This window comes from Halichondria panicea, chromosome 4 (genome assembly GCF_963675165.1).
Source record: "Halichondria panicea chromosome 4, odHalPani1.1, whole genome shotgun sequence".
Lineage (NCBI taxonomy): Eukaryota > Metazoa > Porifera > Demospongiae > Suberitida > Halichondriidae > Halichondria > Halichondria panicea.
Window position 1 is genome coordinate 2,320,693 of NC_087380.1, and position 26,500 is coordinate 2,347,192.

Consider the following 26,500-nt stretch of genomic DNA (forward strand, 5'->3'; position numbering starts at 1 on the left):
AATCGCTTGGGACCTCTAATTCTTTAATAAAATGTTTAATGTCTATACCATCATACTGCTCACTTATCGTGAACATGCAATGTTAATATCTAACATGGATATAATTACGTAGCTTAACAATTAAACTTACAAGAGCAGATGTTGTGTGTTGTCTTTGCTGCATCACATGATGTACATTGTCTTCAGAAAAAACATTTATGTGTGCCTTTGCTTAGAAAAACTTTCATTGTTTCCAACCTCCAGGTTCGACTATACCAGCAGATATCCCAGGAGCTGAGGGAGCATGGTGTGAATAGACCACCCCCTCTGAGAAAGGACGACCCTCAGAGAGTGGGAGGGGTCAGACCAGACACCACCACCACACAGATGAGGGTGTTTATAATTATGTGTATGTGCAGTAAAAAAGTTGATGGATTATTTTAGTTTTGAAAATTACGTCTCTCAAAGCATGCAGTGTGTTCATTGTTCAACATTAAACTGAAATACATGCAATACTCTGACATTGCCTTTTGGCAAATACTTCCCTCATGTGCTCATACTGTTCTACATTTGTATGAATGACATGGAAATAACTATTAAGATTGCTACGCACATGTATTACCGTCTGCCTCCCTTGCATGCAGTCTCAACAGCTAATCATCAGCTACAATATTCAATAATTTGCATCCCATTAATATGTGCACACTTGCTTTCATAGCCTTTTCCCTAGCAATGGTTTCCTGCATGTCCAGAGTAGACTATTATTTTGCATGCTATTCCATGGACTTATATACATGTAGCTGGGTACACAATAATCCATTATCCTTTTAAGCGTTGGGTACTGAGTATAGCCCATAGTTAATTTGGTTGCTTAGAGTGAGTGGTTTGTGATTGCTTTCAATATGATAGAGAGTGCTTTATTGTTTATTGTGAGCATTGCCTGTTGTGTTGCCCTGAGACAATGTTTGTGCACCTTTCAATATCCTAGGGCTGTGATCCTCTAGCAAACGGTGCATGGTGCCTTTCCATTAGTCTATGTGTTTACTGTGTGCAGTGGGCTATCTCCCTATTAGATACTGTGGACCTACCGTCCCTTTCCACAAGAAGATTGTACCTGAAACTATCATACCTTTACCAGGTAATAAATGGTAACTTTAAATTCCCTGATCCACCACTTGGAAAGAAGAGTATGCCCTCTCAATCTAAGAAGCACAAAAAATATACAGTTTGAAAGACCAATTTGCAGGACAAATGCATGCGAACTCTTTTTTCCCAAAAGCAATATCTATATGGAATAAACTACCACTCGAGCTGCAGGAAAGTACATCGATTTTGTCATTAATTTTAAGAGAAATGTATACTCTGTCACTTGCATTAGTATAATAATTATTAGTCTTTATCTTTAATATTAATTTATACACGCTATTGTAAGTACTATATACAGGGCACAGGTTAGCATATTACCGTATAGCGGGTAATTTTCGTGGGGCAAAATATTCGTGGTTTTCGTGGTTGGAGATCTGACCACTACCCACGAATGAAGCGACTTTGCCTACCTTTACCTACAATCCAAGCAGCAACCACGAAAATATTACCCACGAAATGTCTCAATATTGCTGAGCCACGAAAATTACCCGCTATACGGTATCACTATGCTACTAGTGTATCCATGCATTTTGCAGAATTATTATAAAATAGAAAGTATAGCCATGCATGTATGCAGCGTAGTGTACCAAAGTGATCCTTTGAAAACCTATGAGCTGGTAATTGTCTTGAATGTACATAAAATGTTCCTCCACGGAATAGGTATATTATGTATGTCTTCCCTCACCCTCTCCTCAGGAGTGATGTTTTTCGAGACATACTCACTGATAAACCCAACGGAACCTTCCTGCTTCGACCTAGGGGCAATGTGGAGGAGTCCTCAACCATGCCTTGTCACACACACACCATCGACATTGCATAACTTGAAGAGAATAGTAGTTCATTTGTTTGTGCTTAGATACCCTGCATTCCATGTGGACAGGGGCCATTAGTAACTGAAATAGCAGCTGTACAGTATTGTATGTGTATGTGTGTAAGATTTTCTTTCTGTTATGCTGTAGACTATGTGGGTGCATGTGCACTTTTGATGTATATGGACGTTCACAATTCAAACTTCCTGTTGTCATCATTAAGTCAAATAGTTTTGGAGCATACAATGCCATGAAGACAGCATGAAGAAGTTACAAAGTGACTGTGTCTCTTGGCTGGTCCTTTTGACTGGAGCTGCTCAGCTCTTACTAGTGTGTGGAGAGGGTATGTTTTACTTACCTGCTAAATGAGACTGTACATATGCATGCAGGAGTGTACTTATCTCTGGGATCAACCCTTTTCACTACTAATAATACTGAGATCCTCATCACGGATATTGGAGATGATGCTGAGGATGGTCTTCCCTCTCTCATCTGTCAGACTAACCTAACCGAGTGCTGTATGAGCGGGGCTGACAACAGTGGTAGTGGAGATATGGGACAGTGGACGTATCCTGATGGGAGTATGGTATTGAACAATGTCCAGTCACAGGCTGATTATGCATTGTACATTGTGAGGAATACTTCTCCAGTGATCAAACTGGCTCGTAGAGCTAGTATTAACCCCCCTCCCCTGAGTCCAACTGGTTCTTACTGCTGTATTATACCAACTAATGGAGGAGAAATGACCTTCTGTGCTAACTTGGGTGAGAGGTTCGGTAATATGCACTATATTTATCAATAATCTCTCTTCTAGTTGTGTGTCTGTCTCTCCCTCCTCTGAACAATGGAGCAGTCTCATACAGCAACTTAACACTGGGTCTGTTCACTGTGGCAACCTACACCTGTGAGTCCGGCTACAGTCTCGATAGAGGGAGCACAACCAGGATCTGTTTGAGTAATGGAACATGGAGTGGATTCAACCCAGTGTGTCAGCGTAAGTGGGTGGATTTTTACTGTTTGTGATTTTTACTGTTTCCATACTGAGATAGCAGCCTGTTCTGACGTCGCTCTCACCATCAATGGAGACATTGTCTACACTGATGGATCTACTGATAACAGACCAGTGGGCACTGTGGCCACCTACACCTGTAACACTGGCTACACTCCCACTGGAGGGAGCTTGTTCAGATTCTGTATGACGGGAGGGAAATGGAGTGAGTCAGCTCCAACTTGTCAAGGTGAGTTTTGTAACTCTTACACATTTTTTTTCAAACAATTATGAGTAGAAATTACCTGCTCTGACCAGACTAATCCGACCAAGGGAATGATCGACTACAATATGGGGACTGTTAGTTCAAGACCAGTGGACACTGTGGCCACCTACACCTGTGACACTGGCTATACTCTTAATGGAAACACCACCAGGACTTGTGGGAGTGATGGAGTGTGGAGTGGGTCAGCTCCAACTTGTCTGCGTAAGTGAAATATGGGATTACGTACAATTTTTAATTCCCATCTAGAAAAACTGATTTGTTCTGACCTCACTCTCACCAATGGATACGTTACCTATGGTGGTGATAGATCTCCTGACAACAGACCAGTGAAAACTGTAGCTTTATACAACTGTAATCCTGGCTACACCCTCGTTCTCACTGGAGGGAGCTCTCTCAGGGTCTGTATGAGTGGAGGGATCTGGAGTGGATCAACTCCAACTTGTCAAGGTGAGTTCTGTAACTCTATAGAAAAGTTTATGTTTCAAACAGTATGTATAGACACAGGACCGACTGATCCTCCACCCACCAGCTGCTCTGACCTAACTAATCCAACCAATGCATTGATTGGCTACAATATGGGGACTGCTAGTCTGAGACCATTCGACACTGTGGCCACCTACACCTGTAACACTGGCTACACTCTCAATGGAGACACCACCACCAGGGTCTGTGTGATTGGAGGATTCTGGAGTGGGTCACCTCCAACTTGTGAAGGTTTAATAGTGCAAAGTAATACATGCCACGATGTTGAGCAATAAAGTATAATGGACTTCTTTCTCTTACAGCCGTTGAGTGTCCTCCTCTACCGGCCATTATCAACGGCATGATCTCCTACTCTCCTGATGTCATCTCTGACTATGATCTAGGAACTGAGGCAACCTACACTTGTGAGGTTGGGTTCTATCTTGAGGGTAGTGAGGTACGAGTGTGTATGGACGATGATCGAATGGACGCCATTGGAGTGTGGAGTCGTCCGGAGCCAATCTGTGTCCGTAAGTTACCGTATAGAAGGTATACTTCGAGGGTATAAATATTCGTGGTTTTTGGGAATTAGGCATGAACCGCGAACATTTATAACCGCGAATTTAATATTTCATGCATGCATGCTGCAAAAAGGCGCTATTCCACGAAAATTAAATCTGCGAAAACCTTTCTAAAGGCACATCTGCGAAAATTTATCAAAATATACCCGCTATACGGTATCTGCTAAAACACTTTTAAATTGACTATAACATGTGTTACGAAAAGGAATGTTTTCGCCTATGTATAACTGGTACTAAACATTCGCACTACACACACAGCCATTCAGTGTCCTCCCCTTGACACAATTACCAATGGATTCATCACGTACGCTCCCGACACCACACATAACTATGATCTTGGCACAGTGGCCACTTATGCCTGTGACACTGGGTTTATTATGGACCTCTCCCCTGGGGGATCTCTGTCTAGAACTTGTGTGGATGATTTGAACAATGATGTAGAAGGAGTATTCAATGGACAGGCTCTAACATGTATCGGTAATTGTGCAGTAGCTCTTACTTCATGATGTTCTATATACAGATAATTATGTTGGTCGATTATGGTCTCATTTCTATTGTATAGCCATTGTGTGTTCTCCTCTACCGACCATTACCAATGGCACCATCTCCTACTCTGCTGATGTCACCCCTGACTATGACCTGGGAACTGAGGCAACCTACACTTGTGAGGCTGGGTTCTATATTAATATCACTGAGGCTAATCAGGTACGAAGGTGTGTTGATGATGATGAAATTGATGCTATTGGAGGTTGGAGTGGTCAGGAGCCAAGCTGTGACTGTAAGTTATCAACGAAAGTGTGTAATTACACACTTGTACTGTACGAACCCAAAGACGTGTATATATTTTCATTGCAGTAATCGTTTGTCCTCGTCTCCTTGTTCCTCCCTACACTTCAATAACCTACTCTCCTCGCACCAGTTCACCTTTCCCCATTGGAGCACATGCAACGTACACCATCAACTGTCCCAAGAGCATGGAGAGGAACGGAGGCAATGATGTGAGGACTTGTACTAGTGATGATATCAGTGCAGTGGGTGTGTGGAGTGGAACTGCTCCAAATTGTACAGGTATGTATTACCTACATATACCTGTACAAGTACGTAATTTATACATGCCAACGCATTGCTTCTTTTGCCTACAGCTCAGAAGGTGTATATATCTCATGGGAACACACACTACTATGCCAACAATACTACCATCATCGTTTCAAGCATTATGGAAACGAATGACACATCCTTGACCTGTCACACTGACTCAACCACCTGCTGTAGAGGTAAGGACAAGGTGCCATCTTCAAATATGGGTACTGGAGAGTGGCTGTTTCCTAATGGAACAAGTATTTCCCAGAACAGAGTCACTGGTAGTAGTACTAGTGGGTTCTATTGGAGCAGAGACTATCAAGTACTCAGACTGTATCGTCAAGGTGATACCCGGACTCCACTGGGAACCTACTGCTGTAGATTACCTGACAGTGGTGGAGAGATGAGGACATTCTGTGCTAACCTTGTTGGTGAGGTCAATATTTATATTGTAGTGGCTATTAAATGATCATTCTTCTCAGCAACACGATGTCATCTGCTGACTGCTCCAAATAATGGAAATGTTACTTACTCAAAAAAATTGCAAAATGACATGTACATATTTGGTACAGTGGCCACCTACACCTGCTCTCCTGGTTATGGTCTAAACAGTAATGAGGGTCGAACATGTATCAGTGATACTGGTGGTGGGACAATCGGGGCGTTCAGTGGGAATACACCAAGTTGTGATCGTGAGTTAGTTGAATGATAGTTAGACACTGTTTTGCTCCACTGAGGCACTTTTACCGTGTAGTTGAGCGTCTATATTCATTTATCACAGGTATCATGTGCTCTATTCTCCCAAGCAGTACAAATTGGACCATCAATTACCCTAGTGGTACTACTGCACCATACGACTATGGAACAAGAGCTACTTATCAATGCAACTATGGACATAGGCTAGCAAGTGGAGACAGTGAGGAGAGGACCTGTACTGGTGATGGTAGCACTCCTAGTGGTCAGTGGGATGGTACTGCTCCTCAATGTCCACGTAGGTTCTGTGATTTGTGAAATCATTGCACACATAATAATTATATATAGCTGTGGACTGTGGGACTCCTCCGTCTATTATCAATGCATCTCTTGGGATACCAACAACCACAACATTCACAGGGACAGTGACCTATAGCTGTAATGATGGCTATGCACTCTTTGGGATTGCTACAAGTATCTGTCAGGCAAACGCAACCTGGAGCAGACTACCGGAATGCAGAGGTGTGTGCACAGCATTGCTTACATTTATGAGTGTGATGCACATAAATATTAGTGGTATCCAATCTGATGAGAGGTTCTGTTACCATCCACCTATACAGTGATTCTTTTCTTATCCACAGAACCAATGGCCAGTGTTGTAGGGATAGTTGCTGGGATTGTCATTTTGGTGGTTGCTCTACTGATCATTGGAGCAGTTATTCTCATTGTTGTCAGGTAAGTCAAGGACATTCCTGAAATTCATGCATTCTTTCTCTGTGTAAAATAAGTGTAACAACACAATTAATTCAGAGCTGCATAAACTGTACAATGTACTTTTTCAGGGCTCGAAGATCTGGTAAGCACACTTTTTCTGGCCTTAAATTTGGTGTAGGGAGGGTCACGCGTAAATCTCTCTTCACTGTGAAAATTGACCCCCTGAACCCATTGGACATACCCCTGGACGACCACATTGGCACTTTGACCCCTGATGCAAATATGTATGTGGGAGTGACTACCTCCTCCTTCAGTAAGGAGAGAGGCAGAGAAAATACACAAGGTATCCACAATCACAATGCACACACTCAGCACACTCAGAAAAAGGATTATAACTAAGGAAAGGGTAGCTATCAGATTGTATCTCAATGTACGTATCTAGATCTAAATTATTGGCTGAGTACTATGGACTATATGTAGCAATTACTTTTGTTTTACATTTCACAGTATCTGGAATTGGTCAGAACAGTTCGTTTTACACCACTGACTTCCCTGCTCATGTGGACACAATGCACGAGGACACAGACAAGCTCTTCGAGACTGAGTACACGGTGAGCATGTGTGCATAGTCGAACAATCCATCACTTTTAACAAAATTAATGTAATTATAATTTGTTCATCTCAGTCCATCAGTAAGGAGCCCCAATCTCCCAACAACGAGTCAAAGCTACCCCACAACACAACCAAGAACAGATTTGGAAATGTATTTCCTTGTGAGTACATTCCTTTGGGGTTTACTATAATTATGCTGTGTTTATTTTGTGTACAGATGATTTCAACCGTGTTAAGTTGAAGCCTGTGAAGGACATCATAGGATCAGACTACATCAATGCCAGCTATGTTTACGTAAGTCAATTTATATCATTGATTGTTGCTCGTTTTCATACACCTAACTTGCAGGGTTACATGGCTAACACCAAATACATTGCTGCTCAAGGTAAATGCACTAACATTTCCAGCAGTGGATGCTGTATTATCATTGCCCCAAACTCAGGTCCTCTGCCTAATACGCTGGAAGATTTCTGGAAGATGATTTTCGAGAATAAATTGCAAACGATTGTCATGCTAACCAGATGTTTTGAGGAGAGGGTGAGCTACTACACCATTCTATCAAATTATATTGTCTACTACACCATTCAACCATTGCTATCAAATTTTATTGAATTCTTGTACATTTTGCTGGTGGTTTTCAGTGTCACTGTTATTTACCTCATCGACCCAATATAGAAAAAGTGTGAGTGTTACTGGCCCCTGAAGGACGACCAACCTCTTGAGATGGGCTGTGGTATTGTGGTCTCTCTGACCAGTACGGTGGCCTTCCCCGACTTCACTGTCAGGAAAATGAAAGTCAATCAGGTCAGTTGGCTTAACTAATACGGTTTGGTGCACTGTGTACATACAACGCCCCCAGAAACACTTTATTGCTAACAAATGTAAAGTAGAAAGCATAATAATGGCTAATTGTTATAAACATGTACCACTGATACTGTTGTACACACTTGCAAGCACCCATTGATAAATACTGTAAACTCCACCCCCTATAGCCCACCCTCGGCTCGTCCCCTGTGTTTGAGGTGACCCTGTTCCACTACACCTCCTGGCCAGACCACGGTGTCCCCTCCAGTGGCATGTCCCTCATCTACTTCACTCGTGCTGTTCGTAAGACACACCCCCAGGATGATCCCCGCCCACTCCTCGTACACTGCAGCGCTGGTGTCGGACGCACGGGAACATTCATCGTCTTGGATACGATGTTGGATCGTATGGAGCAGGACGGGATGATACATATCTACGATTGTGTTACTCATATTCGAAAACAGAGGGTGCTCCTCGTACAGACTCTGGTACGCTTAACTCTGTATATATGTGAATTTATGTACTGTGAATACATGACATTGTACATGTACGCAGTTAAATTACTGATTTACAGTGCTTGCATGCATGTATATAATTATGCATATAATTATGCTTATACGATTGCTATGTGTGGTATCACAATAATATGTACCCATGCAACGTGATAAATGTTCTGTGACCAGACAGTCAATAATTATAAGCATCCCCTCTTCCTCAGTCTCAGTACATTTTCCTGCATGATGCCCTCAAGGAGCTCATAGTGTGTGGGGAGACAGAGATACCAGCACATGCTCTCATGACAACCGTCAACCAGCTCAAAGAACCAGCTGCTGCTGATGAGGACACACCCACTGACTTCCAGCGACAGTTCAAGGTGAGTGATTCTATTCTTTGTTCGTACTATAGTGTGTCTGTGCTCTGTCCAATTACCTATGCTAATGTTTTCCAGACTTTAGTTATTATAAAATTATTGTTGGAGCTGCATAATTATGTCACTTTGTCCGCTTGCTCAGATTTTGAGTGAGTTTTCTGGGCTTGACGGGACAGAGGACTACTACAGCTCTCAGAATGAGGAGAATGAAGACAAGAACAGATACTCTCAGATTCTGCCAAGTAAGCTAACCTCATAACCGCACTGAACAAGTGAGGTTTCATTATCCATTTGTAGATGAGATGCACAGAGTCCAGCTTCAGTTCTCACCTTCTGGTTCTAACTACATCAATGCCAGCTACATTCATGTGAGGAAGCTAATGCTATGTCTTTCTCTAGCGACTGTTCATATGATTTTATCTTTAAAGTTTTAAACTCTCTCTTGTCCAGGGCTACCAACAGAGGCGAGGGTACATAGCCACTCAAGGTCCCCTAGAGCACACCACTGGAGACTTGTGGAGGATGGTGGTGGAGAACGAGTGCAGCTGTATCGTCATGCTCTGTGCCCTCAGCGAGGAGGAGCAGGTAACACACTGTATGCATGTGCTGTGTGCCTTTGTTTGCTTTCACAATGTTTATAGTGGAAAGTGAATGATTTCCACGTAAGAATAGAACTATCTATAATTATATAGCTAGCAAAAAACTTTTTGAGAAGTAAAGAAAATTCATTATATGTACATCTCCTAACGTTTTTTTTTTATCATAATTATGTATCTTCGCTAGCTTAACAGTGTCTACTTCTTCAACAGGAGGTGTGCCATCGCTACTGGCCCAAGTTCCAAGGAGAAGCAGGCACTTATGATGACTTCACTGTCACTCAGCAGACATTCGACGCTTATGGTGACTACGTTGTCAGGAAGCTATCTGTTGCTATGGCAGCCTCCGATGAGCCCCCCTGTGTCGTGACACAGTTCCACATCACCCGCTGGACCGAGAAGGACCCCCCACAGAACCCTGCCGCTATACTGGACGTTGTGCAGGAGGTGAATGCTGTTCAGATGGCCTCGGGCAACAAGCCCATTGTCGTCATGTGCAAGTGAGTAAGTGTGTGTGTGGTGGTACAGCCTACTTATGCATTAAGAAAACGAGTATCTCGTAAGCATCACTACCTCCTTACCATCCACACACACACACACACACACACACATGCAGCAATGGGATTGGTCGCACTGGAGTGTTCATCACCCTGCATGCTCAACTGGAGCGACTCAAGATTGAGGGCGTGGTCGATCTGTTCCAATTCATCAAGTTTGCTCGCAAACAAAGGGAGGGACTTGTTAGCAGTCCTGTAAGTTTGCAAATAGTTATTGCCATGGTACGCCATCAAATATGACAATTGTGCTATATTAAATTTAACGGTGGTACATGTACTATGTCTTCTTTGTAGTATACATGCATGTATTTCACCAAGTTAACTTTATTATGCATTCACCACTGTGCAGGAGATGTATGCTTTCTGTCACGAGGCACTGGCTGACTATGTGGACAGTTTTGAAGCTTATGCCAACTTCAAAGAACTGGTTTAATATACAGTAACTCACAATAGATTTAGATTCTAGTTTTATGTAGTTTTTGGTAGCTAACAATGACTATCAATGTGTGTTTATAAGTTATATGATCTTTACCTGATAATTATTACTGTGTTTTGCTGTATCAGCAGGATCCTTCAGAAAGAGGGGTGGGGCTGATTTTGTTGCAATCGTAGGCTAGCTAGGCTAATAATTTTGGTAGGTAGATCTATTTACTTGCTTGACAATAGTTACGGCATATATAATAATAGTTTTGCAAAAAAGGGGGAGGGGCTGGTATACAAGGATCTAGCTACTACTAACAAGGATAAGGAATAATCATAAAATGGCTTCAGCAAGACACCTCCACATGATTCTCCTACTAGTTTCAAGTTTGCTTCTCTTCCAACAAGGTAAGTACATCCATATAATTATGTATAATTATGTACAATTCTTCTTCTCTTCTTCTAATTCAAGCTAAGTACGTATACTATATGTACAATTCGCTTTCTCCACCTATATCCCTAGGCAATATCATTTCACCACAAGTGCACCCACTATACATAATTTTTATCACTGTACATGACATTATTTCACTCATCGTTATTGTGATGATGCAGGAGTGGGTACAGAGACGGGGAGTGGGGAGATGCTAACGCCGTTTACAGAAGAACCAGGTAATGACAATGGCGATGTTTCAGGGTCTGGTGGACAATCCCCCACCGAGGGCAGCGGGTCAGGGGGTGATCTTGAGCCGGATATCATCACTTGCTCAAATCCTATCGACCAAGTTACTATATCGAATTTCGAGACAATTGCAACTTCATTGAATATATTCGAGTGCAGTTTAGACACTGAGAACGGCAACTCTACTGGCCTATTGTTCATTATAGGGCTTCTTAATGGAGAAACTGTTACCGTGACAGAAGAAATTGGCAGTCGGCTACTTCTAGACGAATTTAATGAAGATCTGATAGTATTCACGGTGACCGTGTGCACGTACACTGACGATATGGAGGACTGTGATGGAGAGCATGTACTTGAACTAGGCAGTGTTAGTGTCACCTTGACCTCACATCAAGATCGTCTCTTACCTTATGGGGAGATCACTGAGGACAGCTCTTTTAGGAACGTGCTGGATGGTGCTGTCTCCATTCCATTATCAGAGACTATTCCATTCTATTCCAACTATTACCACTCTCTATACGTAAGTTAACTTAGTTAAAATAATTATTATATGCAAATTAATTTTATCTCTAAATTAGGTGAGCTCTAACGGTCTAGTCTCCTTCAACCAACCGTATCTCTCCTGGTGGCCAGTCCCATTCCCATACGGGAGAACTCTCACACCAATTATAGCCCCATTCTGGACAGACTTGGACTTCAGGAATACAAACACCGATACAAGCAAAGTATACTACAACACATACGCTACTAGTGATGGTACACGACGAGCTGCTGGATTTTTAAATCTGTTTGCCGAGAGACTGGAGAGTTACGTTGGTGCTGATACTGGTTTCCAACCTGAATGGATGACAGTCATAACTTGGAATGAAGCCACCCCCTATTATTGGAGATTTTATAGTGGACAGGTAAGAATCTCGCAGTTTTCAATATGTACCATGCTGTACAATGCAAGCACTTAAATTACTACAAATTCAGTCAATGTATGAAATTGTGTACATTAATGCCATGTATAATTTTATGTGACCTTAAATCTCTTGATATTTTCATCCATGCACAGAGTCTCACCTTTCAACTGGTTCTTGCTACTGACTACATAAGCATGTATGCCTTCTATCTCTATCCTCCGGGTGGCTTCAATGTACAGCTGCCTCGATGGACACGAGTCGTTATCGGCCACGACCCAAAGGATTATGCCAACTACCACAATGTGGAACTACCAAGAGGAGCTCAGTACAACATGATGGATGCTATAACTGGAAATACTGGACAATTGGGAGAATGGTACTACAATTTTACCTCCTCTGAATTGGACGCTAATTCCGAGCAGCTGTGTTTGGAATGGAGCCGGAAAGAAAGAATTGGAATCAACAACACGCTTGAGACACATTTTTCCGGGCTACCATCTTGTCCTTGTACGCGACAGCAAGCTAGGAGAGATTGGAGGTTTTGGTTTGCTCATTTTTGGGGCCTATCTTCACGATCTAACTGTGCTACTTTTTTGTGGTCAGGTCGACAAGCTACCATCGAGTGTTGCTATGATACTGATGGCTCCCTGCTTGTGGGGCCGAATGCAGGTGGCAGCTACTTGTTGTACAATCCTCTCTTTCGGTTTGAGAGTTCTTTCAGAGAGGACAGACTTCCGTATCAACGCTGCTGTGAGAACTCTGACAGATGTGACCTCTTTTATACTTACAGGCCCTCCGATGACTGCTCCAACTACGAGCCTCCAAGAAGATGTAAGTGTGTAATTAAAATTGCTTTTCCATTATAAAGAAAGAACTGTAAAGCCAGAATAATTATAACCTGGATATTAATATTTTCCCCTCAATGCAGTTTTTATTTTCGGAGATCCTCATTTTCAGTCTATTGACAATCGTAACTTCACCTTCAACGGTATAGGAGAGTACCTTCTATTAGAGTCAGCTGCAAACAACCTCAGTATCCAAGCTCGATTAGAACAATTTGACGTTAATACTCCCGGTACTGTCACAACTTCCATTGCCCTCCTAGAGGGTGGTTCACCTCCTATCCAAGTGAATGCCGAGGCTAGCTCCTTCGCTCTCTACGTGGGTGGTAATAAAACTGATTTGCCTGGAACTGGATCGGCTATTATAATTGGTAGCAGTGGTGTGACGGATATCAACACTATCAGTACTGGTATTGTGGCGATGAATTTGAACGAGATTTTCATTAGACGTGAAGACGATAACGGACAAGATACACTGACCATCACCACGCTAGCAGGTGGCTCTCTGTCTCTTGTTTTGGAGAATTCGTTCCTGGGTATCACAGTCGAGTTGTCGGAGAACTTCAGAAACCAGACTCGTGGGTTGCTAGGGGTGTTCAATGGAGACGGCAGTGACGACTTCACACTGCCAAACGGAACAGTTCTCGATATATCACAAGAGGAAGATATCTATCAGTTTGGTTTAGAATGTAAGTATAAGTTATAAATATAATGCTACAATATATACACAAATTATTTTATTCAATGGTATATTTACTCATGCAATGAAAAGTTGGATCAAGTTTGATTTAATGTTCTGAGATTTTATCGGATGTCTTATATTCCAATGTTCCGTACAGGGCATTTGGGTGAAGAAGAATCTCTCTTCAGTTACGGTGATCTAAACTACAGCTCTATCAACGATGGGTACTTGGATTTTGTCCCGACATTCTTTGATGAGCTCAACATCACGCAAGACGTAATGGATGCTTGTGGTAGCAACCAAGCGTGCATACTAGACGCTAGTCTCACTGGAAACGTGGACATTGGGACTTTTACCCTCAATAAATCCATGGAGAACAAAGAGCTTGAAAAGATTCTTGGTAAGTTAAAAATGAATGCATGCACCGTATTATATTATAAGATAATTAGATCCTCGATCCAACCATTAAGTAATAGTAGAAAAACAAGCCTCTTGTCTTGAACAAACAGGACAACATATACTACATCCCAAAGAAAGCTTGCAAATATAATTGAGGCTCCAAATTGTAAAGCCGTTTTTGACAGGTATCCAATAACCACACAGTATGATGTTACCAGTAGGAACCTGCATGATGCTTATAAGTGTAACCATGAGAGTGGTTATGGGTGTCCAGGTGGCGTGTGTGCAGCTGTCATTCATATCGTTATTGGTATATGAATATTGTTACCTCATTGATGACAACAACTGCTGTCCTGTTATGAATATCATCAGCACGCATACCATGGTGATAGGCAACAAATAACAAATACTGAACATGTGATATGCAATACAGCACTATTATACCGGAAGTTTAATCTTCCTGTTGTGGTCACCCTAGCCTGTATGATTAGGGTTCAGCCGTAAGTCCGTGTGCCGGATTGTTATTTACTTTGCGTATCCACCAAAGACGTTACTCATAACTAGAGAAAGAGTTGTTGTCACCAGTGGCGATGATACTCTTCAGTCCAGTCCATCTGTAGTACCGTATAGCGGGTATAATTCGAGGGTATAGATGTTCGCGGTTTTCGCGGATTGAGCCTGTACCGCGAAAATTTATGAATAGTAAGTGTGTTCAGTATTATTGACCACACCTATCGACAATGAGAGGAAAGAAAAAAGAAATCAAGAGACAAGGACGCCGGTATAGCCCAGATTGTTTTGTACTGGTGGTATCCCCTGACATGGCCTGCACAGCAAACGTTCTGCTAGAGGTGGAGGACATAGTGCCTCACCGATTCTATTATTTTATACAGGCTAGGCCTGGATTCGAGGCTAACGGTGTTGAGGTACATCTGCATGTTGATGTACGCATGCGCCAAAAGGCTGGAACTCAGACCACGAAATTAAAATCCGCCAAATCCTTTGTAGAGGTCCATCCGCGAAAATTTATAGTCTCGAAATATACCCGCTATATGGTAATAGGCCACCTCTTTATTACAAGATTCGATTGAACTGCATGCGTGCGTGTTTGAGTGTGTCATTTGTGTGAATATATAGCTATCCATAAACTATTTCTCGTGTATATAAAGGATTCAACGTTTGAAAAATACTATACTGTATAGACTAAGGGGTTGATTACTGATGTCATCATGATTGTACGTTCACCCTCCTTTCCTCCCAGACAACAAACCCCCCAAGGTGACGAGTGGAGTGTTCACTCTAGTGGTGACCACAATGGAGAATGTGACAGCCACATACAAAGTGGAGGACCCTGATGGAGATGACATCATCAGCATTGAACTAAAGGTACAGGTACTAGTGTGTGTAGCTTAATACTGATATTGCAGATCTAGAGGTCATGTACTTCTGGCAATATTGTGTACACTGAAGGCATAATTAATACGAGATCTATTAAAGCTATTGCTATGTATGTTGTACGGTAGTTTGCACCATCCTTTATTGCTAGTATAGTCTGGTTTCATTATTCCTTCTGTGTTCCACAGGGCATTAACTCAACTGGGATCGAGTACTCGCCGACCATAGCAGGATCTACCGCCACTTTGGAGTTGACTTGGCCTAACCCTGGATACTCGCTTCCGTCAGAGGAGATCAGGATTGTTGCTATTGACAAGAACGATGCCTCAACTTCAAGAAGGATATCGATTGTACTGTGTGGATGTATGAGCAATGGAAACTGCTCTGAACTGATCGATACCACTCTCTTCAACGTGCAAGGTCATCATAAGTTGTTGTGTAATTGTCCCCTCTTCTTTGGCGGAGATTCATGCGAGATCGACATGAGAGGGTGTGGTTTTGACGTCTGTCCGGACTATGCCGTATGCATGAATGATTCAACTGTTGATTCCGGCTACACCTGCTCCAATTGTTCCGAGGGATATGAAATTATCGCGGATCCTAATCTGCCAGAGAACAAGTGTAGTGGTAAGCTACCTTCTTAAAAAACTATTATGATGTGTTTAGATTATTCCGTGACTGCTGCATTCTCGAATAAAAAGCATGGGCTATATTATAGGGTGGTTGTTCTGATTTGTTAGCTAACTTTGTGTGCCCATCTTGAGTTACATTGTGCATTCTCACAATTAAAATTATTATACCAAGTGCTTTAACTGCTACAACTTCTATACCACTGTAGATTTGGACGAATGCAACTCCACATCGACCAATAACTGCAGTCAGGTCTGCGTGAACACAGAGGGCAGCTACACTTGTGACTGCATACCTGGATACAGACTTGCAGCTGATGGTGTCACTTGCCAAGGTAACCGCTTAGAATAAGAAAGACCGGTATAATTATTCTAAAATACATGTACATTTGCATGCTTGAGGACATAGCATATAACTACACGATGTGTGCTGGATGCATACAATTACTGTATTAGTGTGTGTAATAATTATTAGTCTTGTTTTGTTTGTGCATTACATGCCCTTTTACCTGACGCACTTTGATGTCTGACGAAGTTCGGCGACTTACTCTATCTGTATTGCACAACCTCTACCAAAGCTTCTGCATAGTAGAATAGAACTATATACTAAGTAGTAAAGGCTGTACAATTTTTCTTCATGAGGTGTTTCATATTGTGTTGTGCCTATGTATTAATATCTCTGGCAGTACTTCACTAGTGTTTCAATTTCAGATGTGAACGAGTGTTTTGAAGGCGATGATGACTGCGATCAAATCTGTACTAACACTGACGGTGGATTCAATTGCAGCTGTTTCTCTGGCTATGTCCGAATGACTAACGAATGTGAACTTGGTAAGTAATTATTGCTCCAATTTATTCAACATCAATTTACTGCATGTAATTCTATACAGCAACATGCACCAACGTCAATCCATGTGACTCTAACACAATGTGTGCTACTACTGAGATTGTTGGAATGTTTCAATGTGTTTGTGCGGTTGGGGAAATGTGCATGGGCACAACATGTGCTGGAACACAGACTCTCGTGCAAGAATCATCACAGACATGCCAAGGTAATGAGTGTATATATACGTACCCTTAAAAGTCGATATTATACCAGAAATATGAGGTATTTATGACAATGGCTGTTGATAATGTGTTCTATTGCTTTAGGTTGCACTGACGGTATCTATGGTTACAATTGCATGGAGACCTGCAACTGTATGAATGGAGGAACATGTGATCCACAAACAGGCTGTGTGTGTGTGGAGGGAGAGTGGACTGGAACTGAATGCTCAATTGGTAAGTGTGTATATATCCTTTTGTATCCGTGCATTCAATGAGTACCTGTATAGTTAGCATGTTGATTCATTTCCGTTGTGTACGTAGATCTATAATTATATACTTATTTGCTGTTGTAATTTCCTCTCTTTCATATCTTTTTCTCACCTCTATATATAGAGGTCAATAATTACACTCCTGTCTTCAATGACAATTCGTTCACCCTAAACGGCCAAATTCGCTGGGATCTACCAGCCGAATCTCTCGTTGCTACGGTGGTTACTATTGACAATGACACCAACCCGAACTCTGGCAGCGTACAATACAGTTTGACCAAGTCTCAGTACCAAGTCTCATCTGGTTTAGCGGACGGTTTAGAGTATTTTGAGATTCACCCTTCAACTGGTGAAATAACAAACACAATGGCTTTAGCGGATGTCTATAGAACACTTGAAATCTCCTCATTTGTCCTGAACATTGTCGCCACAGATCAAGGTGTGGCTCCAAAATCCTCCGAAACTACAGCCACTATTACCCCTCTGTCTGTTACCATGCTGCCGGGTAGCATAGCAACAATCAAAGTACAGGAAAACACTCCAATTGGTAGAATCGTATCTGATGCCTTCGAATGTACTGAGTTAGGACCATCCAGTGAGCTCCTCACTCTATCAATGAATTCCTTAATTTCTGGACCTTTTGTGATTGACCAGGACACCTCTAGTCTGGCCGTTGCACGGGATATCGATTATGAGACTATTTCGAATACTCTGTTTAATTTGGCAGTTGTTTGTACGAATCGACGTCAAATTAGTGACACACTCGTATTTCAAGTTGAAATTGAAAATGTTGACGATAATCTCTTCATGTTTGATATACCATTATATTCTGTGGAGATCCCGGAGAACACCTTAGATTCTGTAGTAGTTTTAACCGTGCAAGCGTTTGATTTGGACTCTCCAAATACGAATGTTGTGTACACTTTTATCAATGGCAACGTTCCAGAATTTCACATTTCCATGTCCGATGGAGCAATTCGAACCACAAGTGTTGGTTTAGATCGAGAGAGAATGGAGGTGTACAAGTTCAGAGTTGAGGCAAGGTTGGCAACGCCTGGTATCAATAATGTGAGTGTGGTCACAACCAATGTTACGATAAAACTGACGGATATTAACGACAATGCTCCCTATTTTATCGAGTCTGATGTCTACATTGATGAGTTGCTTTCACACAGTGCGATTGGTGATATTGTATTAACCATCCTAGCGAGGGATGATGATATCAGTAGCAACGGAGAAATCAAATATGGACTCCAACAAAACGATTACTTTGCAATAAATGAAACAACAGGGGTTGTGCATGTGAGCAGTTCACAGTTAATTCCTCGTAGCACGATCAGAATAAGTGTGTACGCTAGTGATAACGGAGACATGCCGATGACCTCGAATGGCACGATTATTGTATACGTTCGACCATCCCCAGATAGACTTAGGTTTGATGAAAATCGCTATCTGTTCAACGTCACTGAGAATAACGCTCGAGGGTTCATAGTGGGTTCAGTTGAGGCGGTCATAGTCGATGTGTTGAACTCCACCTTCAATGAAAGCAGTGAACATCAAGTTGAGTACAAGATTATCAACGGAACATTTACCTCCATTTTTGTTATAAGTCGACAAAGCGGAGAAATTTTCCTGCTAACGAGTTTGGATTACGAGACAGCACAAGAATATGACATCATAGTTAGAGCATCGCTATCTTCACAGGAGAACATTACCAAAGATGTCGTTGTGCGAGTTATGGTTGTAAATCAGAACGATAATGCTCCGATGTTTTTATCAAGTTTCTATACAACTACCGTAGAAGAATTGGCCCCAGCTGGTACTACACTACTCCAAGTTTCGGCAATTGATATTGACGATATAGACTCGGTAAATATCACCTATCGCCTTGATGGATCACCTGATACTAACAACTTCAACATAGATGAGTTTGGTACAGTGAGTGCGAGATACGTACTAACCAATATACGTGACTACCGTTTCAACGTGATTGCTTCCGATGGAGAACTAGAATCAGAAGCTGTTATCTTCATCTCTGTAACTCGAGCAACTTCCGTCAGTCTTACGTTCACAAAAGAGAAATACATATTCAATATATCGGAAAATGTACCACCTGGGTCTTACATTGGCAGTGTAGCCGCTCTGACAAATGGAAGCATTCCGTCGGACGAATTCCGTCACCTTGGTTTCAGAATATTCAGTCCTGATACGCCATCGATGAACGATAGTAATTCCACTGGCTCATTTTTCCATATTGACAGTATTTCAGGCGATATTTCAACTTTTTCCGTTGCAGAATTTGATGCAGAGAGCCAGCGGGTGTTTATATTCTACGTGGAAGTTTTCAATATTGACAATGACGTGATAGTTTATGATGCGGCCGCTGTTGAGGTACAGCTGGCTGATGTGAATGATAATAGACCCGTCTTCTCTCAATCGCTCTATACTAAAGTCATAAACACCACTCAGCCTATAAACTCGGTAATTCTGACAGTCTCGGCCGTCGATAGAGATGCTGAAGCTATCAACAGTGAGGTAGAGTACAGTATTATATCAGGCCCGTTAGGTTTTGCTCTACAAGCTTCCACTGGCGATCTCTCAGTAACTAACAGTACACTAATACCGGGAGAGTACTACCTAACCATAGTCGGCAGTGATAGAGGCTTCCCTATATTGAACAGTTCTGCTACTGTTTTCATAGCTATACTGCCAGCTGTTCCAACTAGGATCGAATTTAATGAGACTTTGTACTCTTTTAGTATCTCTGAAAGTGCTGAGCTAGGCGCACTCGTTGGTGTAGTTCGAGCATTCGATTCCAACCCTAACACCACATCAACACTTGAGAGTATCGTGTATTCGACTCCTAATGTAACGAGGTGCTTCACGCTTGATCTATTAGACGGTGAAATTCGTGTGTCTTGTGGACTTGATAGAGAAACGGTACAACAGTTTGAGCTGCAAATTGTAGCTAGTATTTCAAGTCCAAATGGTGATGTAATCGGATACTCTAAAGTCATTATTAACATCCTGGATATAAACGATAAAAAACCGGTTTTTTTACTCGATGTCTACGCTACTGTAATCAACGATAACCATGGTAACAATACAGTATTACAAGTGACCGCTTCTGACGCTGACAGTGGAAGCAATGCAGCTATTGAATACAGTTTGACTGACCCTGAGGGCGTATTGGTAAATGCTACTGAGTATTTCAAAATAAACAACTCTACTGGCATTATAACACTGTCTGATTTAACCGTTCCTATTGGTGATTACAGAGTGATTGCTGTGGCAACTGATCTTGGTATGTTTGTGCGTATGTCATCTACAGCTGTTGTTCTAATCTGCGTCACACGATCTCAACCAGGTCAGATTGTTTTTCGAGCGACAATCTTCAGCATTAGCGAGAATCTACCTGGTGGAGCTTCAGTTGGAACTGTTCTTCTCAGCTCTGGTATTCAAGACATTGTACCCTCAGAATTCCCCAACAATCTTCAGTTTAGATTAGTTGACAATAACTATTTCAGAATTGACTCAATATCAGGAGAAATTTTCACCACTCAACCTCTCGATCGCGAAACAGTTTCTAGCCATGTACTCTTCATTGTAGCTGACTTCACTGCATTTAGTATTAGTGCTGCAGATTCGATAGTAATTCGGGTGACAGACGAAAACGATGTGACACCAGTATTCAACCCAATCCAGTACTCGACTATAATTGATGATAATGCGACCATGGATTATGTCGTAATTAGCATGATTACTACTAGAGACACTGATGAAGGTGACAATTCTCGAGTTACATTCTCTATCGAAGGAGCCGGTGATGATTTCCCGTTTGGTGTAGTCTCCGTTCAATTCAGCCCACCAATCACCAGGGGACAGATCATCGTCTCAAATGTCTCAAACTTGATTCCGAAAACATACCAGTTCCAAATACTAGGTACGGATAACGGGAATCCAGCTCTTAATCAAACTGCTGATGTAACCATAATTGTGGAGCATGCATTACCAGAAATAATTTTCTTCCCCACACCATTATATGTATTCAATTTCACTGAGAATATGCCGCTGGGTACTTTTGTTGGAAATATATCAGTAATGCAAGTAACACCTGCACTAGATGAGTTAGATTACGAAATCACCAGTGGGAATTCTGGTTTCTTTCACCTTAATCCAAGTACAGGAACACTAACTACTGCACGATCAATCGATCGAGAAGCAAATTCAACTTTCACAATTTTGGTGCGAGCAATTTTATTCGGCGCTTCTCAACTTGTGCCGGCTGAAACAATGATAACAGTGAACGTTCTGGACGTTAATGACGAGAGGCCTATCTTTACTAATGGCGGGAGCTACTCCAGGACAATCTTCACCGATGAAGTGAGCACTACAGCTAGTATTATCAGTGTACTCGCAACAGATGAAGACGAAGGAAGTAATGCCGAGATACAGTATAGTATCACCGACGGAAACGATTTGGGACTGTTCAGAATTGAGGAAACTGGAGACATATTTCCTACGACAGCTCCTCTTAATGCATCGACATTCCAATTATCTGTGACAGCTGAAGATATGGGGGACAATGTGTTGAGTAGCACGGCCACTGTGATTATTGTGATTCAAAATGCCATACCTGCTAACATCAGTTTCCTTCAACCTAGTGGATACCAATTTAGTGTTAATGAGAACTCGGACTTCCTTTTAGTAATTGGTCAAGTTGGTGTAGAGGCTATACAACCTGAAAACCTGCAAACTTTCTTAGAATTCTCTGTAGTTTCTAACATATTCTCAATCGATAGACTTGGAAATATTAAATCAAATGGTGTGTTAGATTTTGAAGTTGCTCATAACTACACACTCAATATAACTACCACTCTGGACATTCCAATAGAACGATTCACACCAAAAGTCACTCTCACCACAACTGTACAAGTGATTATATTCGTGGTTGATTTGAACGACAACGATCCAGTATTCGACAACTTTCCCTACAATCTAGAACAATTTGAGGAAAGACCAACTGAAGAACTTGTTGCCACTATAAGAGCCACAGATGCTGACTCAGGGTCAAACCAGCAGCTAGTGTACACTTTGCTAAACAGCGACCCTTCCATCACAAACAGTTTCAGAGTTGACGCTAGCAATGGAGAATTATTTGCAGCAGCTGGTATAGACAGAGAGGTGCAAGAAACGTACTTCCTACTGATCAGAGTATGTGATATGGGCAGCTCTCCAAATTGTATTACGGAAATTATCAACTTTATGTTACTGGATATCAATGATAATATTCCTCAACTCACTTCTGGTACTACATACGAAGTACGTGAGAGATTGCCTGCTGGAACTTCTGTATTTACTCTTACTGCTTCAGATCCAGACGCTGGTAGCAACGGAGTTAATAGTTTGAGATATCTACTACCCAACACAAATCTTATCGGATCTTCTGGAATAATCTATGGTACGAGAGGTGGTGGTGTGTTCACTATTGACGAACAAACTGGTGTCGTTTCTCTTATAGTCGAGCTGGATTATGAAACTGAAAGGTATTATACCACAATTATCAGAGTGCGAGACAGGTGGTTTAATACTGATACAAAAGATGGTAGCCAAAGATCAGATACGGGCATTCAAATTAATGTGATTAATGAACCTGATAACGACCCTCAATTCTCGCTACCCACTGGCCAAGACATGTACCAGGTCACTCTAAATCCAATGCTTAGTAGTGGACTCACAATACATGAAGTGGAAGCCACAGATGCAGACCCTGAGGACCAACTTAGCTATGAGATCGACTTCATCATGGAAGAGGGTAACAGTGGAATACAACCTCTGTTTGTGATTGACGGAGCTACTGGACGAGTATACTTGGAGGGTGATCAAGTATTCACTCCGGAGGCACGATTCACATTTAGAATTATCGTGTATGACAACAGTCAGTTTAATTTGACGGATAGTGTATTTTTGCTTGTCGAGATTCTACCAGAACAGTTGCAATTCGAACAGCCTTCCTACACAGTGGACATCAGTGAAGGAGTTGGAATTGGATCTGAACTAACTCGTTTGTTTATTCAACAACTGTCAGTATCTTCGAGCATTACCTATGTGTTAGAGGTCAACAGCCCGAGTAATGAAGGGGATGTGTTCACCTTACCCGGAGGCAGTAGCCCTCAGGCTGTAATTTCACTTGCAAATGGCGAAGGATTAGATCGAGAAAATATTAACGAGTATAGAATGACAATTACAGCTCAAAGAACAGTTCCGACTCTACAGACAGCCGTCACTACCTTGGTGATTAATGTTCTAGATATAAACGATAACACACCAACGTTTATTGACGGGGCAAACCCTGTAATTAACGTTGACGAGGAGACGCTCTCTCACACACAAGTCAGCAAAATCAATGTCACTGATCGTGATATCGGAGAAAATAGTCGTATCCAGTACACAGTCGATAACCCTCCTCTGGGGTTCCCATTTTCCCTCGACCCAAATACTGGGATACTCACTGTCATAGGAGATATTGATTATGAGGAGGTGCAATCTTTCGAGATGACAGTTACAGCTCGAGATTCTGCTGCTGCTTCTACTTTCCTTTCGAGCTCTCAAACGTACTCAATTCGAATTAACAACATCAATGACAATATTCCTAAGTTTTCAGCTGTAGCCTATTTTGGAGAGATGTCTTCAGAAGCGATGAGGGGGGATATCGTGCACCATATCATACTGACTGTCACTGATGATGATGATGTGAACAACGAGCAAGATTTTAATTTCGCGATTACTTTCAGTGATCAGTCCTCTGCAGATGCCAGTCTAGCAGGATATGTATTGCAGGTCATAGAAGACCCTCCGTATCGAATTCGCATAATGAACATTCCAGAAAATACTGGCGCAGGACCAAAACTTCTTTCTCTTCGGCTTAGTGTGAGCGATGGCGATCATTCAACTACTATTCCTCTTTATATCTATGTGTTTGTTAGTGATAACCTGGTTACCTTCAACCTAAGAGGAGTGGGTAAAGAAGAGTTTGAGTCTTGTGTAAATAATTTAACCTCGTTATGCAATTTCCTGGACGTGCTCGGAATAGTTGTAAAAGCACAACTCTCAGCAAGCAATGGAGTGTTCTTCTCCAATCACTCTTTGGTTGCCAGTAACACAGACACAGACACGAACACGTAAGTACAGTAATAAGGTTGACCTATATATATAATTATAACTAACTGAGCCAAAAATTCTATTCTTGGCCTATGTTTTGGTAATCATGTTAGAAAGAAATGTTTTCCATTCATCACTGTAAATCAAATTTTGAAATCCTTTCTTTGTGGTACGATACTTATTAACTGGTCATTCACTCTATATCTATATAGGATTACACTGGAAGTGTACGGATGGTACGGCTCTGAATACAACACAGCTAGAGACAACAATGGAGAACTGAGCAGCTCAACTACTCCAAACATCGTTTATGTTTCTTACTCCAGCAATGTTGCAGCTTTCACAGCTGCTTCCAGTAGTGACCAATTCCTACCATTCTCATTTGGAGTGGAAGTTGATGAGCCCACTGTGGCTCCACCTCCTGAAGAACTGGACCAGGTTATACTGATAGCAGTAGTGGTGTGTGGTGTGGTGGTGGCTGGCCTGTGTATTGTGCTCACCATTGTTCTGGTGTGTGTGCTCAAGCTGAGGAAAAGGAATGAGCCTAGACCCAAAAGGTTCGTGCCAGCCACATGTGGTATTACGGGTCAAATGTTCCATGCATGCATGTGCAAGACCTGGCAAACATGTCCTATTTTGGTATTCTTGTGTTTACTTACACACTTGCACATGTGTATAAAATTCCAACATTGTGCATGCTAACCAAATGCGTATATTTTATTATACTGCAACCCTCTCCCACCACAGACAAAGAAAGCCAAGTGATCTGTATCTCCGTAAGAGGAAAGAGCCTCGCTCGAGACGCCAGAAGAGTAGGCGTGGTTCCTATGAGGACCTGGCGCTCACTCCGAGGGGAGGGAGTGACTTGGCCTATGAGACCATGTACGATGATGATGACATATTAGACTCCGAACAGACAATGCCGTGGTTCGACCCCAAATACCTGGCCACAGATGAGGTATACCCTGCAGACATTTATGGAAAGTGTGGTGTTTTTGGCATCTAACCATATATAAATAATTAGCTATATCATACGGCTTGAGTTCACATGATACAAATTACTGTTTGGCATGCACTATAATTATACTATATAATAATTATAGCTATAGGCCTAAAGTGAATTTCCAGAAGTGCATGGAATTTTAGAAATACTGTTTATAGCCGTGTGTTTCAACAGCCATTGCATGACTTGCACTGCATGCAGCAGCGCTATGATGGTGATACTGAGCAGAGCCGACGAAAGACCAATGTCAGGGCAACGGTGGATGGCAATGCTCGACGACAGAGTCGACGCTACTCGTCTGATGAATCAGCTGCTCAGGAGTCGTCAGCCGATGTGGAGACTTACCTAGACCAGTACAAGAACTCAACTCCAATCAGGCCTGGTGAGTCCATGTACAGGATTATACCCAAAAACACTAGTAAAATCAACCAAAATAGAAACATACATTACAAAAATGGTGTGTGTTGGATAATTCTCTGTTTAGCTATTATTGTAGGCTTGCAGTATTTAGCATTAATTTTGAGTGCCCTTGACTATAGTGTGTCCAATTAGAGAAAATATACGCTTACCATAAATTAAAACCCACCAACCACACCCACCCACCCACCCACACAGGTCAGAATATGGGGGAGTTTGACATGTTTGCCAGCCCTCGTGAGGACGACCGACCGCTCAGACCCTCTCTGGGAGAGTACAACTGGGAGGGACAGCAACGGCAGTAACACATTCAGATGAACACTCTCTTTTCTATGACACTACATGTAAAATATAGTTTGCTGTGTATATATAATTATGTATTATTATATGATTTCAATCTCTTCTGTGAATTGTTAAATTTTTGTCCACAATAATGTTAAATATTGAGAAATTGTTTGGTAAAAACCGGTA

General features: G+C 41.9%; 2 protein-coding genes across 3 annotated transcripts; both read left to right on the plus strand.

Moving 5' to 3' along the window:
- The first annotated feature begins 2,147 nt into the window (after positions 1–2,147).
- On the plus strand, positions 2,148–10,738 carry LOC135335061 (uncharacterized). The gene is made up of 31 exons (XM_064530460.1): positions 2,148–2,277; positions 2,324–2,698; positions 2,749–2,928; positions 2,984–3,172; positions 3,221–3,409; positions 3,455–3,655; positions 3,707–3,937; positions 3,994–4,200; positions 4,510–4,728; positions 4,814–5,029; positions 5,107–5,319; positions 5,394–5,762; positions 5,814–6,023; positions 6,113–6,322; positions 6,373–6,546; positions 6,666–6,759; positions 6,867–7,081; positions 7,246–7,349; positions 7,424–7,511; positions 7,568–7,644; positions 7,699–7,735; positions 7,793–7,887; positions 8,026–8,154; positions 8,343–8,642; positions 8,873–9,028; positions 9,168–9,267; positions 9,323–9,393; positions 9,476–9,610; positions 9,835–10,121; positions 10,238–10,373; positions 10,528–10,738. Exons 1-31 carry the CDS (start codon positions 2,196–2,198, stop codon positions 10,609–10,611), a joined length of 5,373 nt encoding a protein of 1,790 aa, XP_064386530.1. The 5' UTR covers positions 2,148–2,195; the 3' UTR covers positions 10,612–10,738.
- Positions 10,739–10,791: 53 nt separating this feature from the next.
- On the plus strand, positions 10,792–26,480 carry LOC135335054 (protocadherin Fat 4-like). Of its 2 annotated transcripts, none has more exons than XM_064530447.1 (17): positions 10,792–11,006; positions 11,214–11,800; positions 11,859–12,185; positions 12,338–13,016; positions 13,114–13,716; positions 13,867–14,109; positions 15,370–15,494; positions 15,692–16,130; positions 16,342–16,467; positions 16,844–16,963; positions 17,023–17,184; positions 17,285–17,413; positions 17,573–24,629; positions 24,822–25,166; positions 25,357–25,567; positions 25,814–25,994; positions 26,228–26,480. In XM_064530447.1, exons 1-17 carry the CDS (start codon positions 10,940–10,942, stop codon positions 26,332–26,334), a joined length of 11,508 nt encoding a protein of 3,835 aa, XP_064386517.1. In that variant the 5' UTR covers positions 10,792–10,939; the 3' UTR covers positions 26,335–26,480. The 2 variants fall into 2 exon arrangements, with proteins under 2 accessions (XP_064386517.1, XP_064386518.1); XM_064530448.1 differs by having other exon boundaries at positions 25,817–25,994.
- The last annotated feature ends 20 nt before the right edge of the window (positions 26,481–26,500 follow it).

What these genes read in the sequence shown, in the direction of transcription:
- LOC135335061 (XM_064530460.1), top strand. Translation starts at nt 2,196, where the DNA reads ATGAAGAAGTTACAAAGTGACTGTGTCTCTTGGCTGGTCCTTTTGACT. An exon ending in ATCAACTCCAACTTGTCAAG is followed by an intron (nt 3,656 to 3,706) that starts GTGAGTTCTGTA and finishes CAGTATGTATAG; the next exon opens with ACACAGGACCGACTGATCCT. An exon ending in ATACTCTCAGATTCTGCCAA is followed by an intron (nt 9,268 to 9,322) that starts GTAAGCTAACCT and finishes ATCCATTTGTAG; the next exon opens with ATGAGATGCACAGAGTCCAG.
- LOC135335054 (XM_064530447.1), top strand. Translation starts at nt 10,940, where the DNA reads ATGGCTTCAGCAAGACACCTCCACATGATTCTCCTACTAGTTTCAAGT. An exon ending in ATCATCACAGACATGCCAAG is followed by an intron (nt 17,185 to 17,284) that starts GTAATGAGTGTA and finishes CTATTGCTTTAG; the next exon opens with GTTGCACTGACGGTATCTAT. An exon ending in ACAGACACAGACACGAACAC is followed by an intron (nt 24,630 to 24,821) that starts GTAAGTACAGTA and finishes ATATCTATATAG; the next exon opens with GATTACACTGGAAGTGTACG.